Below are 16033 nucleotides of genomic sequence, written 5' to 3'. Positions count from 1 at the left end.
ACATTCAAACACATCATTTCAAAAGAAAAAAAAAAACAAGCACCAGGGTTTAGAAAAAGGAACACACGTGTTTATTGGTTTTGTCCTTTCAGGAACCCAAGAGCACATCTCTCTACAGTCAGAGGTCATAGCGCTGCCTTGGGCCATGGGACAGGGAGGCTGGATACAACGGAGGAGGATGCAGAATGGATGCAGGTGGGATGGACAGAAGGACATCTCCGAAAACAGTCCCCGACTGACCGATTCACTCTGACACACGGAGCGAAATCATTTAATGACACTCTCCATATTCCACGCCATCCCATGAAGGTCAGTTGAGCAAAAAGAAAAACTACAGAAAAACCGCAAAATCTCTCAGATGTTTGTGCATTTGTAAAAGATATACTGTATATATATATATATATATATATATAATAATAATAACCGTGTTAGTTAAGTTATAATGCATGTGTGACATTCAGAGGGTGTTTTAAAGAATGTAAATGGCTGAAAAACCCATTAAAAATACAACATACAATACACACAGAGAGAAAGAAATGATCCCATTCTACTCCAGAACTTGAACTCAGAGAGCTGGTTATTTTGCTGTACAGTAACATCCATTAACCAAATGCATTTGGACAGATTTCTGAATCTAATCCTATATAACCACCGTCTCAGTACCATTTCATGTATCTGATCAGAGACAGGCAGCAGAAAGCCACAAGTAAAAAGACAAGACAGTTGGAGTTACAGTGAGTTTTGTCACTCCAGTCACCTTTTTCTGCACAACTGACTATGATTTGCTGCAGTGTGTATTTGATGTTCAGGTCTGCCCATTAGCTTTTCCATTTCAACCGTTTAAAGCATGTTAAGTTCAGGCCTGATGGAAAATCATTTAAAGAATCAATGCAAGAGACGAAGGGAAAGTACAATAACAAAATGTGTGACGGTTTGACCATATGGCATACTTTGTTGAAAAGGTCAGCTCTTCAAATAGCGCTAAATCCCGGCACTTTGGTGAAATGAGGGGCTTTATGCGCACAAACACACTGTGCTTCCCTTTTCTCCCTTTTCCCCACCTTGCAGTAGTCCGTATGAATGTCTGAGGAAATAAAACTCTAACCCAACACGTTCTTCACTGGCCTCTGGCTATGAAAGTGCGTACTGACGTTCAGTGACATACCGCAAGCTCAGAACAGTGATGCCAAATCCACTCAGCCGCATGCCGAAGATAACGCACAAGCTCCCTGCCTAAACAATAATGGCTGCTCTATCACGGCAGACTGACTTCATCCTGCCTCAAAACCTGAGCCAAAACCACACTGTGTTATGCAAACTCTTGATTTGAGCCAATATGGCTTCTTATAAAGGAAATATGTGACAACCTTAGTGCATAAACACTTTTTTCTCTGCTTTGTGTGGCTAAATTCATATCTTTCTCAAACAATCCCAATGTGCTTTCATAAAACTCAAAGAACGTACTCCGCTTCAATACCGTAGAGAGCAGCTCAAATCTGTGGCACGTTATACTGTAAACACTTCTAAGATGTCACTCTCATTATTTTGGACACAGAGCATTATTTTAGGTCCAGCACAATCCCGAAGGATATTTAAAAAGTAAAACAAACAAAAACAACAAAAACGTGCCTTTGATGACTGCACTTTACAGCGCAAGTAAACTGAAGTCGCAATGGTGAGCTTCTAACACTGTTCAATTCACTTCTTCTTTCTCTAATAGTGCTGGACAAGAGATTCGACTAAAATTAGAAAATTAGACCAATTTTGATCACGTGCAGAACCACTCTCCAGAAGCCTGTAAACTATAATATGAACCAGGATCTGAGGCAACATTAAAATATTGTTGGCAGAAGAAACAGTCAGGTGACTGGAGGAGAAAGCCAATGTTTGGGAAAAGAAAACACCTATATAAAGCAAAGTAAACAACATGAAAAGGAAGGATGGTAAACGGCTTCATCTGCCCGTTCTGAACTAATAGTTCATGTCTCCTTTGAACTGCAATGCTCTTCATTTGTTCAAAGCTTATCACACCTCCTCTCTTGTTCCCTATAAAGCTGGATCCACTTGTGTAAAACTAGACTGCATGACAGGGAAGCCTTCCAGTGGGTGGCTTCTATAGATTACATGGTAGTCTGAAGTACATAATGCATTTAAAAATCCTTCCTCTACACAGTCTAGCCTTAACCTGATGTTAAACACAATGTGTAATCATGTGCTGTAGAAGTAAACTCCCAACTGAATACACTTACAATAGGCAAAAACGTCCAAAATAAAATCAAACACAAAGCACATTAAAACACATCAAAAATTAAAAATGGAAAGAATGAACAAAATGTAACAGACAATTAAAACATCCTAAGACCAGTGCAATGGAACCTACATAACCTACTGTAATACTGCAAATAAAAATAAACTAAACAATAAACAAAACTTGTAAACTAAATAAAAAACCAAAAGCAAATGGCTCCTGAACAGCTTCTTTGTAATGAACTTTGAATTTTTTTTGTTATTGTACAGTTACTGATAAACACATTCAAACACATGCAGCCACTCCCACCTCTAACAGTCTCAATTTTTTAATCCTATCTGCTATTACAAACTACTGGTGTAAGGAAATAAAGTTAAACCACCACTGAGATTACAGGCAAAAATCCAACTGACATTCACAGCTTTCAAGTAAATAAGAAAATGTGTGTGTCCTGGTAGGCAACATCCCACATTTTAGCTTTTAACTTTTAACTTGTGGGGAAGAGAGAGACAGAGTGAAAGAAGGAGAGTAGAGATAAAAAAAAGACTGTACACATGACCTCTGTTTAGAGGCTTGTTCAGCTTCAGTCGTACCATAAAGAGCACCTGCTGTAGAAACCCCGAACACCCGAACCACCCACCCAACCACCCACCCCTGTGCACACTGTGCCATACTCCCCCACCCAAACATGGGTAATTAAACTCAATTTTTACATTCGCTTTCTTCCTCTTCATTAACCCTCCTCATCGTTCGCTCTCTCTTCCCCTCGCACAAACCATCTCTCTGAGACAGATGGCTTAAGTGCCTCTGACTACAAAACAATTCATCATCTTTGTCCCTAATGCTCGAGTTGTGTAACTGGATGTGACTATGCGTGTATGTGTGTGAGTGCATGCAGGTGTAATTTATACAAATCTCTAAGATAATAAAAAGGTGATGCAAATATTCAAGAGTTTTACGGGAATACTTTTCATGTGGAATTCATTTAGTATCAGAGCCCTTTTTTTGGTTGCTTTTCAAAGTGTTGAAATGGTTATAACAAATGAGACACTTCCACTCCTTGCAGTTAAACCTGCATTTGGAAAATCTTGTGTCATGCTTGCTTGAGCCCAACTCAAGTGTATGAACAGAATCAACATGTGCGACGATGTGCGTGCATGGGCGAGAGTGAGAGTGAGAGAGAGCGGGGATTTGGCCTAAATGTGGCAGCCCCATTTAAAAACAGTCTCCTTAGTAGAAAGGAGAAGGTCCTGCAGTGTCCTGGTGGTATGTGCGAGGCATGAAGAGGAGAAGAGTTCAGATTTTCACTCCACTAGTGGATGGTGCTTGGGCCCAGCTGTTCAGCCACGTGAACGGAGGAAACAGGACATAAAATAAAAAAAAATAAGAAATAAAAAAAGAAATAAAAAAAGAAAAGAAGTGAAGGTGTGTGTGTGTGGAGTTAAGACCCAGATATCCAGTTGGTGCACTGGATGAGACGCAGGAACAGAAGTTGTTCTGAGGAAGAGGGACACAGATTTCCTCACTTTGGTAGAGAAAGAGATTGTAATGGAGAGAGTGCCAATACAATGAGGAAGAGAGTGGGAAAAAAAAAAAGTGGTGGCAGAGGAGAGAGGGCTCTACACCAACACACACACACACACACACACACACACACACACACACACACACACACACACACACACACACACACTTGACTCTTGCTCCACTCTGTAAGGCAGTGGTGGTGGAGGGCTTTGCAGTGAGACTCAGGCTGGGTGATGGCAGTGGAAAAGCTACTGTAAAATAGTTACTCTCTCCACTCCTCTTCTCTTCCTGCTCCCCCACTCCTCAACCTCTTCTCACCTGTCTTTTAGCACCCGCCTTTTAAATAGTTCTTTTGCCATCTGATTGGACCTTTCATTCAAAGGACATTAGATTTGCTGGAACCTGGAAAAAAAACAAGACTGGATTAAAATACTGTGCAAGTATGAAACAATATGTTGCTAGGATCAAGTAAGAAAAAGTGGTGGTTATTGTTAATAAAGCACTAAAATGTCTTAGAACCTAAACTCGGTCATGGCATGCTAGAAGTATACAACCAGGTTAGGCCTCTTAGAAAAAAGATATTTCTGTTCTGTTGTGACCTTGGTTTAAATTCATAACACAGGGGTTCCCAAACTCCTCTTCTGTTTCATTCATTTATTTTTCGACTTAATAGTAGAAATATCGAAGACGAATTCTTGTGCTACTGTTTTGAAATGTTACTAAGTCACAATCAAACAAGCCACATTCAAATTAATAGAGTGTGTGTGTGTGTGTGTGTTATCTGAGTCTTTCGTACTATCCTGACACAGTGCACTAGCATAAGAAAATAAAAACAGACAAATTTCCCTGTCCACCTACTGCCACTAAACAAACTAGGGTTGTGTCTTAAATCACATACTTGTATACTATTCTAGACCGTTATTGAGCACTAACACTAACCGGTTTTCCCATTACAGTTAGTGCTTGAATCTTAAATCCTCTCATGTAGCCTTTAAACCTAATGAAAGATCTGTTTTGTGTACCAGTTGTATTTTCTAGACTAGTAAATACTTTTGAATATAAGGTCAGAGATTTCAGTTGGAGATGCAGCTCATGACAACAATCACGATAGCGGTGGAAAATTTTTACGAGAGACAGCTCGTCAGTTTAAAATCACTGTGCATAAAATCGCTAAACATTTTACAGTTCGACTTGGAAACCTGACGAACAGGAATGTTTAGGCTCTGACGTGCCGTCTCTTTTAACGCTCCAGATGTACATAAGATATGCAGGCGAGTGTGTGAACAATCACGCTCTCGTTGCCGCTGCTTCCCACGCAAAGTCATGTGTCTAAAGAATAAACCAGACCCCTCTCTGCTTCACATCGGGCCGTATCACAAAACCCTGAGGGGGTTTAACTTCCTGTAACACAACACATCACTTTCCACTACACTGGTAAGTCAGTGCAAGGAATATTCTTTTGGTTTTTAGTCACTTACATCACATATACGTATGTTACTGGCATAATAAAATGGACAAATATTACAGTAGTCCCAAACTAGAACTCAGGAGTCAAGGCTCGGGGTCACAGAAAATTCATATTGGCCATTTGGGGACATTTGCCCCAAAAGTTTAGGAATCCCTTCCATAATCTTTGCTCCACACCCAGTTAGTCTGCCTTGTTCCCTCCCTTTTAATTACTGCTTTATTCCTTTTATCTATATATTGACCTTTTATACATTATATAATTTTAATAGTGTTTATTTTTCTATTTATCTTTTACATGCTTCTTCTGCTGTGTAAAGCGCAATGAAGGAGTTCTACTGTTTTAGCATTCTGGCTTTTGAAAATCTATCTATTTTCTCCAAAGTGGACTCAACAAATAACTGAAGCTTTTAGAAATATAACACGAAAACATAGTGCAAAAAAAATTGGTGCTTTTATCAAACATATTTGAAAGGCAACAGTTCTTTGCAAACAAATCTTTGATAAAACACAGCCAAGATCACACATAAGTGCTGCCCTAATGCTTCTCTTGCAGATGACTCTGACTAAACTGGGTCTTAACACAGGAACAAATTCTTAACACAAATGCTTACCTGTTGTCTGTTGCTTTGACATGCTGCACTGAGGTGTTTAAACCACAGCAAAGCGTTCATTCTGTTCCCTGCCTGGAACTTGTACGAGTTTCCTGCAACCACGCAACAAAATCAGAGACATGAAACACATGAAAAACACTGAAAGACATGCACATTTCTACACTAGGTGGTCTTTGCTAAATAATTTTCCTGATTTCCGCAGCTTGTTTTCTCTTGGTGACCCACTCACTTACACAGATGCACAGACTTTAACACAGATAACAAGTACACATACAGCAGGTTTTAGTTTGCTGCACCATGTGTGTAATGTGTATAGCTTATAGCTGTTCACTGTCTGTTCATTAATGTACATCAAACCACTACACTGCTGTGACAAAATAATAATCTTTTTCACTGAAGCGCTGTACAATGCTTACTTAGACTCATACTTACAACTGCACTACGACTCACTGATAACCGCAACCCCTTTAAGAAAGAATACAAATGTAGTGCCAAGCCGCTCATGATGAAGCCCCAGTGGGCGTCAGAATGAGGAAAATAAACTACCTGAACACAAATAAACTGCTGTGCAACCTTTTGAAGCTTAAAATGAGAAATAGGGCACCAATGCAGATATAGCAGGCTTGTGCAAATGAGGACCCTGAGGCTGCAACTGCTTTTTTGCTAGGTAGGGTATACCATAGTTTTATAACCAACTATTTAAAGGACATGTGTGGAGGTGAAACAGTGCTTTCAGATATTTGTGCAAACAATTTTCCATTCACTTTAATGAGCAAAATTGATTTAGGCCTCATTCTAAAGCCAAACACAACACTACATTTGGCAAAAAAAAGGAGGTACGAATATCATCAATCTAAAACGTGCAGTGAAAAATACAGTACGTGGCTCTTCATTATAAGGTTTGTGGCATAAAATGGACAAAAAGGCTATGAAATCATTCATGATGTTTATTTGCATGACAACTAGACACACTCACCGTGCTCAGAGTCTGTCAGCAGGAAGACGTCGGGATGCTCTGGGTCATCTGCCATCATGGTCATCAACCCCACCACTGAGACACACTTACTCGAGGTCGACTTAAACTGAGAGAGAGAGAGAGACAGAGAGAGAAAATAGTAAGGCTTCCTTCAGACCAAGCCACATATTGTGGCTGTTGTGCATGACATTTGCACGTGTGTAAGTGTGTGTATATGCAGTCCCACATTGACCTGCATGTGTTTGTAACTTTTCCTGTGCTGCATGTGGTTCCTATTAACTCAATGAATGATAACTGGCCTGGTACAGATGATGTCATATACCACTTTCTTCCAATGAGTGTAAGCAGTTGCCCTCACTAATTGCAGGTCTTGATTACCCACTTATTGAGAGCCCCACTTGTTTATATTCTATTGTCCTGAAAGGCTTTCTCTTTCTCTCTATGGCTCCTGTGAAATTAGAGGTCTCTTTCTATACAGCAGGCCAGAGGAAGTTTTTTTTTTTTTATTTTATTTATTTATTTTTTTTTAATCTCTCATACATCATCGCATACATCACAGGCCAAAGTACAAAAGCAGTAAAACACAAAAACCTCAGAGCTTAACCTATGGCAGTAATGAGTGAGTACTTATTATGGTTATCTGAGCAATAACCACGGATTGGGACCATAAGGAATGGCAGGTTTGAGGCAGGCACTCACATGCTTCCTCTCAGTGGCTTTGAGAGACTTGGCAGTGTAATAGTAGAGCTGAGTACCACACAGCGCCACCCAGTACTTAGTCCATGCAGCCACCTAGAGAGAAACGGAGAGAAACATGTTTTCTCATAGATATCACAAAGGGAACATGAGCACACACATACACAGTTCCAGGCCATGGCTGGTTAGAACATAAAACTGTATAAGGAGCCCTATAAAATCCTAATGGAGCATATTAGTGTGTATAGTAGTATGTATGTATATATATATATATACACACACACACACACACACACACAGGTTAGATAATAAAAGCCAGATGAAGCCACGTAAATGCTGATGTTACACTGTGTGCTGTATCACAGTGGCCTTGAGAGTGATTCATCCATGACCGTGATAGCTAGAGACCTCTTACTGCATATCTGGAGTTGACCACAAATGTAAACCACTCCCAACAATCATAACCATAACCCTAATCAATTACACAGACTGATGAGAGTCCATTTTATTAACATATAATATAGGTAGTGGGTGGAATAGGAAGAAAAGTGTTTAAATGTAAAGGGATACGGTTGTAAAAGGTTCCCTCTCCTACCATAACTAAACTTTAAAGGCATGTATTTTACTGCTGTGGCTGATTTATACACCACACAGCCAAGTACTAAAGGCAAAGACAGTGGAGCTGGAGCCCTGATGCATCACTGTACCAGCAGAAGAATCAAGCAGAGGAAAAATGTACAGTATGTAGAAACTTGTTTAAATGAACATAGTGTTAAATCATAAACATCCATCATATTATGACCAGCTGAATATGCCGAGCAGGCTGATCTGAGAACAGAGGCCATGGCCTAATATTATACTAAAAACACTTAAATCACTCATGCACAGGCCCCTCTGTCAAAGAATGCCAGCCTGCTATGCCACTTCAGGAAAAAGAAAAAAAAAAAAAAGGAAAACAGAAAAAGAACCAAATAATAAAAAAAGTCACTCTCACAGTTTTGATTTATTACATTATTTTTTCATAATTTTGTTCCATATGCAACGTGTAATCACAAAAGAATTATTTGTGTATTCACTTGGGTTTTATTAATTTTTTTGAAATCATGAAGCACAATCTTGATTAATGAGGTCAGTATTAAAGTGCAAACTTGGGAGTTAATTTATATCAATGACCTTCTTTGGAGAACAGAGAAGATTTGTTCAAAATGTGTTGAGTTCATACAAGAGCTTAGCATGACTGGTCGCAGTCATACTCCCATATCAGCACTGCAATTCAAATAGCCCTATCATCTGGAGATCGCGAGTTCAAATCCCGATGATGTCTCAGCTATCCATGGCCAAGAGACCAAGAGAGCAAAATTAGACATGCTCACTGGCTGGATTGGGATACTCTCTCTCTCCCCTGTCAGTCACAGCAACACTAGCCATTTGTGGGTGTCTCATGTATGCGGAAGAGGGCAGACAACGCTTTCCTCCGAGTATGTTATACTGCACTGTGATGCTGCATCAGTGACAGTTCAATAACATGTGGTCTGCTGGCATCACGTGTCTCGGAGGAAGCACGAGACAGTCGGCTGATAGCTGTCGTACGATAGGAGAGGCTTGGCTGGTGGGTAGGAATCAGCAGAAAATGAGGGTAAATGCAGACAACCCCATCAACACACAAACTACAATGAAACTATAGACTGAGGACCTGACAATAATCATGTGATAATCCTGTTTTTTTTAATTGGCTAGTCAGTTTGCCCCAACCAGCCAAAAAAATAAATAGACAGGCAGCCAGAATGAAAATTATTGTCAGTGTGGAACATTTTCAGGCTCAGTGTGCAAGCTGTCCAAGAGTATCGCATTTTTGTTTAATTTGCTGTTCATCAATTACACAGCCTGCACATTAACAGCCTTAACATTTGTGATGATAATTTATGTGTTTCCTGGGAACTTGTCTGGCAAAAAACAGCAAACTATAAGGGTGCAACTATTCTAACATCAAAAAAGCTGTAATTTCGCCTGCCTGTTGGTCATACTGAGGTAGACAGTACACACTTTCTTGCTAGATACCCTCCGTTTTCCTTTTTTACCCCCAATATAAACCAACACAATCCTCCACACATGTATTGGTGCTGCTTTACTGTAGTATGATACAGAACTATACACAATGGTGCAAATGGGGAGAAACGAGAATGTTCATCATCACATGCATCAACATAGAATTATTACAGCAGGGTATGCTTGGTAGGTTTGGAAAAGATGGTAAGAAGATGAGTGCGGAGGAAAATGAGAAAGGCAGAGTGTATTGTATAGCTGATGGAATAAGGTCTCAGGGAGATCAAAGATGGCAATTAAGCTATATCGCAAGAGAGTGGTTATACAGAACATCGGCTGAAATATATGATTTGGCCTTAAGTAATCACAGCCGTGCCGATATTTAGTAGAACTGCACAATTGCAAGTGTAATATTCCTTTAATACAACAGTTCTATAAACAAGAAATTAATATAAGTAAGTGACATTTTGGACACAGTATAGCCAAATGTTCTCTTTATTTTTGCTCCGCTAGCGGAAATACATAGATCCCGAAGAGGCCACACTCACTTTAAAGCCCCTCAGCTAGCTCACTGTTGTATAAATACGCAATAATTAATAGAGAAGGTGATGAATAAAAGGATGAGACTGAAGTGTATGAAGTTCTTACAGTAGGTTTCTTCCCCTCCTTTAGGATGGTCTTCCTGCGTAACACTCCCTGGACGGTCACTGCTCCAGGGTACAGGTGCACCGCCAGCTCCTCAGACTCGGCTGAGCTACACAAACACACAAACAAGCACACAATGAATAACTACCTATCAGTTTGTACAGTCTCATCTACCCAGGCACATCAAAGGATAGGATTAGTGTTTCTGAACTCAGCTCGAGTTATATACTATATGGCCAAACGGTTGTGGACATCTGACAATCACGTCCATATGTGGGCCTTCCTCAAACTGTTGCCAGAAAGTTGGAAGCACGCAATTGTATAGACTGTCTTTGTAAACTGTAGCATTACAGTTTCTCCTTCACTGGAACTAGGAGGCCAAAACATGTTCTAGCATGACAATGCACAAAGAGAGGTTCAGACATGAAAACATTTTGCCAAGGTTGGAGTGGAAGAACTCGAGTGTCCTGCACAGAGCCCTGACCTCAACCCCACTGAACACCTTTGGGATGAACTGGAACACCGACTGAACCCCAGACCTCCTCATTCAACATCAGTGTCTGATCTCACTAATGCTCTTGTAGCTGAATGATCACAAATCCCCACAGAGACGCTCCAAAATCTAGTGGAAAGCCTTCCCAGAAGAGTGGAGCTTATTATAACTGCAAAATGAGATTAAATCTGGAATGGGATGTTCAACAAGCACGTGTGGGTGTGATGGTCAGGTGTCCACATACTTTTGGTCATATACCGTAGATTGTATAGGATACATATAATACATTATCCCTTGAATGAGGGAATGTAAACGCCACAATACTGCTCATATCACTAACTGAGTTCATAAACACTGCATTCATCCTTTAAAGCACACGCGCACACACGCGCACACACACACGGGGAAAAATAAGGCAGACCCCATAACACTTTAATCTGGAGAAAGTAAGCTAGAAAACACCACAAGAGAGATTTGAAAAGCATTTGGAAATTCAGATATTCCACTCCTCAGACATTTTTTTTCTTTAAAGAGGAATGATCTGTGTGGTCTTATTGAAGAGAACAATGAACAGACAGGTGACAAATTAAAGGGAAAATGGGTGTGTCGGTTATGCCATAAGAGCATTTTTCTGGCATGGTTTGGGTCCGCTTCTCCTTTTAGTGGGAAGCATCACTGCAAACCACTCCAAACTTATACTGATCTCCTTTATCCTATGATGAAACATTTCTATCCTGATGGGAGATGGGAGTGCTCTCTTCCAGGAGGACGATGCTTCCATCCACAGGGCACGAGGACTTACTGAATGGCTTGATGAATGTGAAAAAGACATAACTTGTACGCTATGCCTTCGCAGTCGCCAGATCTCAACCCAGTTAAACACTTGAGGGAGATTTTGAACTGACATGTGACACCATCTGACAGAATATCTTTTGGAACAATGGTGTTCATTCCTCCATCACAGTTCTAGAGATGTGTAGAATCTGTGCCAAGGTGTGCTGAAGGAGTTCTGGCAGCTCGTGGTGGCTCGACACATTACCAAGACAATGTTTTTAACTTAAATTTATCACCTGTCTGTATATAGTGTCAGAGAGTAAAAAGTAACAAACACCAGTACAAATTACGCACATTCAGAGAGCACAGTATTACTAAATTTCTAAATAATACGACTTTCTTCAGTCAAATTAAAAATGACAAATAAGCAGTAATCAGAGTCGCTTCTCCAGCAGCTGCTAGCAAGCTGAGACTGCAACACACAGAATCATCAGTACTCACATACACACTGCAACAAACCCTGGAATTCAGAGAAGCCCATCACCAAGTGACAGTGTAAAAATCACAAGTTCTAACACCTTTCTACATGTGCAGCTGCTCGGCTCAGTTCAGGGTGGAGCGAAAGGCAAAGCAGGAAAGAGAAAGTCAGTGAGAGAGAGAGAGTGGCCCAGTGATGACTGGGGTTACCTGCTGGGCCTGAGACCTCCTCTGCAGGAGATGCGGCCTACTCGGGTCACTGGGCCCAGAGAGTGGTAGAAACGTGTCCTGTTGGGTGTCGGTCATAGCGGTGCAATGATCAGTTCCAGCCACAACACACACATGCATGTGTATATTCTCTCATGAACTATGGGAATTTTTTTTTTTTTTTTTGAGTGGTTGGTTTTTCACTCCTATCTTGGTCTAAGAACTAACACACCTAACATACAAAAATGTCAGAGACAGTTACAGTGGTATGGTTACACACACACACACGCGCGCGCACTACTAAAAGTGCAGGAGTCACAAAAACAGGCCGATAGGAGAAAAGGCAAAATACTATAACACGATGATTAACACAAACATTTGTACAGGCAGAAAATTATAGTATATATATATATATAGATTTTATCAAATCAGCACTTCAGCACAATCAGGGAGTGTTCAGAGTGAAATAGCTTTAAAATGTTTTTGTCTCTAACTGAAAGCCACAAGCTGAATTGGTTAGTAGTCCAGCTGCTAATGGTGGATGTTTTTGTGCACTTGTACATGCGCATGAACAAAAAGGTTGACAGTGTGTGTGTGCATGTGTGTGTGTGCGTGTGTGCGCGTGTGTGTGTGTGTGTGTGTATGTGTGTTGGAGAGACAGAAACAGACACTCACCTTTCAAATGCAGGCCAAGACATTTCTTCACTGAGTTCAGATCCTTCACTGCTTCCTGCAGCAACAAGAGTGGAAGTGTAAGTACTGCTCGTGTATGTAATGCATATGCAAGACGTGTGTGTGTGTGTGTGTGGGATACTGTTAGAAATTAGGTGCGTGTTTGAGTTTGGACTAGGTCTGTGGACAGGATGTTTGGAAGGGAGATGCCACTGGAGAAAACTATTATCTGCTTTCAACATGTCTGTGATGAAAGTGCAATGTCATCAAAACAGAAAATTCTTACGAACTTTATAGATTACAGTTTCAAAATGTCCAAAAAAATTTAGCCAACAGAACAGAACTCACTGACTCCATCCCATATATATAAAAGAAAATTTGACCATGTGAAGGGTTTTCCCAGGCTGCTACACATTTATATGCCTTGAACATTTTTACAGGTGCCTTATCTGAACCCGACTCCTGAACCCGCCTTTAATTTCTAACTTTAATTATTTTTTTTATCATTAAAAAGAGCCTCTTATTTTGTCTTGTAATTTTTCCCATTTTGCACACTTGTTTTCTGTTCTTTTTACTCTAACACTGGCTTCCCTCAGGATCAATATCCACATATCCGTCCTTCCATCCGCATCTCATCCCTGCAGTTGTATGTGCAGGCATTCCTTACCCAGTGAGATGCCACTGGACAGAGTGGAGCTCTCTGCTTGTCCTCGTGTAGGTGTATTGCTCTCCAGGACACTGTCGTCCAGCAGGTGTCTGGATCCAGCGTTGGGGAATGTAGCACTCTTAAACTCCACTGTGTTCATCTTATGAATGAAACTACATCATGGGGAAAAAGCACAGAGACACACAGAGACACACAGAGACACACACAGACACACACAGACACACACAGACACACACAGACACACACAGACACACACAGACACACACAGACACACACAGACACACAGTTTTTAGAGCTTGTATGCTGCGTTCATGACCATGTGAGAAGTGGGAAGTTTCCGACTTTCCAGTGGAAAAGACCTGTTTGAACAGCTGCCCAACTCATAACTCCTACTCTACTCCGAGCTGCGATTCCGTAACATCACTTCAACATGGCGGTGCTCAGAAGAAAAAGTAAGAACAAGATATAACAATGTGATTTAAAGTTTTTAAGCAGTCTTTTGAGCTTCTGTTTATATGTGAAATCACTAAATACTGATACTTAGTGAGATACTTTGATAATTGAAGTATTAATTCGCTTTCTGCAAGATTTTTTGATCAAACTACTCGTGTAATTTTTGGCACTGTTAAAAGTGAATTATCACCTCCACTTTAAAAACAAATGAAACACCACCCAAACAACTCTTTAATTCCAGTTTTTGTAGACAGTGATGGAAGACTGTTTAGATGAGGATGCACCTCTAAGGATGCACCTCTCTTAATGCACCTCTGTTTACCAATTCAGACGGCTGTTCATGTGAAACGCTTTAATGTGGAAAGGAGGAGGTTCTGAGTTGGAAAATTCTGAGTTCCCAGTTGTTGTGAATGCAGCTTTACACAGTCTTTAACATTTTTTTATTAAGATGCACTCGAATCAGAGCTTTGTTCTGTAATAATAAATCTTTTAGTATTTTTCTTCATTTAATTAGTCTCACGTTTGACCTCTCTGGTGTTACCTGATGCTACATTTATTTGTTTATTGAGATACAAACGTTGTGCTACGAAACACTCACCCATAGTTCAATATGTTCAATATGAGGTGAGCGAGTTTCAGTGAGAGCTTCTTAGCTTTGTGTTCATTCTAAGTAAGAACCAAAGCCAGGGGCAATAAGATTTATTCTTTTCCAGCCAAGAATAAACATTATAGGTGCAGAGGATGAGTGAATATAATGAGTGAGGGGTGAGCAAAGGGTAGTGTAAGGTTTGAGTGAAGGGACTCACTTGTAGCCCAGGCTGTGACACTTCCTGTGTCCATAGGGTAGAAGGTTTCGAGGGGAAGGCGGAGTACCCGGGACTTTAGGCAGGCCACCGTCAGCAGAGTTGCCACGACGACCACACAAGGGCGAACCAGATGCATCCGAACCTGAGCCGAACATAAACAGAATGGATAAGACGCATCTTTATGTTTCTCGGTGTATGGAGGTAGAATGTGTTCACACTTTTCTTTATTTATGGATTGCTCCATCCCGTACCTACGAGGTCTTCTCTAGAGGCAGTTGCACGAGGTGTGCTTGTGGCTGGCTCAATCTTTAAAGACAACCTGATCACAAGAGATAGGTAAAATTTACAGACTACACACGCATGCAAACAAAAACAAAAGAAGTGAGCCCAGATAACACCCACTTGTAGTTGTCATCCTCTACAAACTTCTGTAACTCCTCAATGTAGTGAACTGAGTTGAGATAGTTCTGGACATGAGGCAGTTCAGGTATATCTGAGCCGTGAACAAAACGAGAATTAAAATCCAGCGCACTGATGTCTGGTAATTAATGAATGTCCACCTGAATATCAAAAAACACACACTCACGCACTCACCATATTCACAGGATCTCTGCAGGTCTGAGATGATTCTCAGAATGTTGTTCATCAGGTTGGACCTCTGCTCATTTTCCAGAATACTGCCGGTGGAGGGATACGCCGAGTCTATGTAGGTGAGATCAGACAGATACATACCTGAAGAGAGAAAACACACACAAACACACACACAGCAAAGTCAGTTTACAATGAATACTGTATGTGTAAGCTTTCTTTACCTAGCAGGACACTATGAGAACAGTCCCAGCTATGCGGCCCTGTACAGCAGTCATCCCGTTTCTAAAATCGGACAAAAACACACAAAGTTCCTCTTTCCGCAACGCATACAATAATGGATTTTCAGCATTCAAAGTGTTATACAGTCCACACAGAGTTGTGTTTATAGAATCAAAAGTGTGAGAAGATTACGGGTCCTTCTTCTGTATTACATAAGAGAGACTTTCCAGTAAGTATGAGAAGAGACTGATCACCTCTGGCTGTACTGACTCAACACTGGATAAACATTTAAGCATATTAGGATCAGAAGGACGAGTGGATTTGGGGAAAAAAAAGATTATACTCAGCCTTTAAACCCTGTAGGTCTCTCAAATGCATGTCATATAATAACATCTGCGGTGCCACTTTTTTCAAGCGTATCTCCACTTCCCAGCCTAAATTCTGTCCTATATATACACACA

At 40.6% G+C, this 16033-nt stretch overlaps 1 protein-coding gene across 4 annotated transcripts in view; it reads right to left on the bottom strand.

Moving 5' to 3' along the window:
- Positions 1–48: 48 nt before the first annotated feature.
- The window catches only part of ralgps2 (Ral GEF with PH domain and SH3 binding motif 2), a 104317-nt gene continuing 88332 nt past the window's right edge, over positions 49–16033 (bottom strand). For 3 of the 4 annotated variants that reach the window (XM_053242112.1, XM_053242114.1, XM_053242115.1), the window contains exons 10-21: positions 15357–15494; positions 15165–15255; positions 15014–15081; positions 14763–14904; positions 13504–13655; positions 12840–12894; positions 12168–12245; positions 10217–10322; positions 7529–7621; positions 6830–6935; positions 5854–5945; positions 49–4177 (exon numbers count right to left, since the gene is read on the bottom strand). In XM_053242112.1, coding sequence (XP_053098087.1) covers positions 4148–4177; positions 5854–5945; positions 6830–6935; positions 7529–7621; positions 10217–10322; positions 12168–12245; positions 12840–12894; positions 13504–13655; positions 14763–14904; positions 15014–15081; positions 15165–15255; positions 15357–15494 — 1151 coding nt within the window. In that variant the 3' untranslated portion in view covers positions 49–4147. The remainder of the gene's footprint in view (positions 4178–5853; positions 5946–6829; positions 6936–7528; positions 7622–10216; positions 10323–12167; positions 12246–12839; positions 12895–13503; positions 13656–14762; positions 14905–15013; positions 15082–15164; positions 15256–15356; positions 15495–16033) is intronic. The other variant, XM_053242113.1, reaches the window with a different exon arrangement.

The sequence above is a fragment of the Pangasianodon hypophthalmus genome, chromosome 19, assembly GCF_027358585.1.
Source record: "Pangasianodon hypophthalmus isolate fPanHyp1 chromosome 19, fPanHyp1.pri, whole genome shotgun sequence".
Lineage (NCBI taxonomy): Eukaryota > Metazoa > Chordata > Actinopteri > Siluriformes > Pangasiidae > Pangasianodon > Pangasianodon hypophthalmus.
The sequence above is the reverse complement of the archived record's forward strand: the minus strand, read 5'-3'. Positions and strand labels throughout refer to the sequence as shown.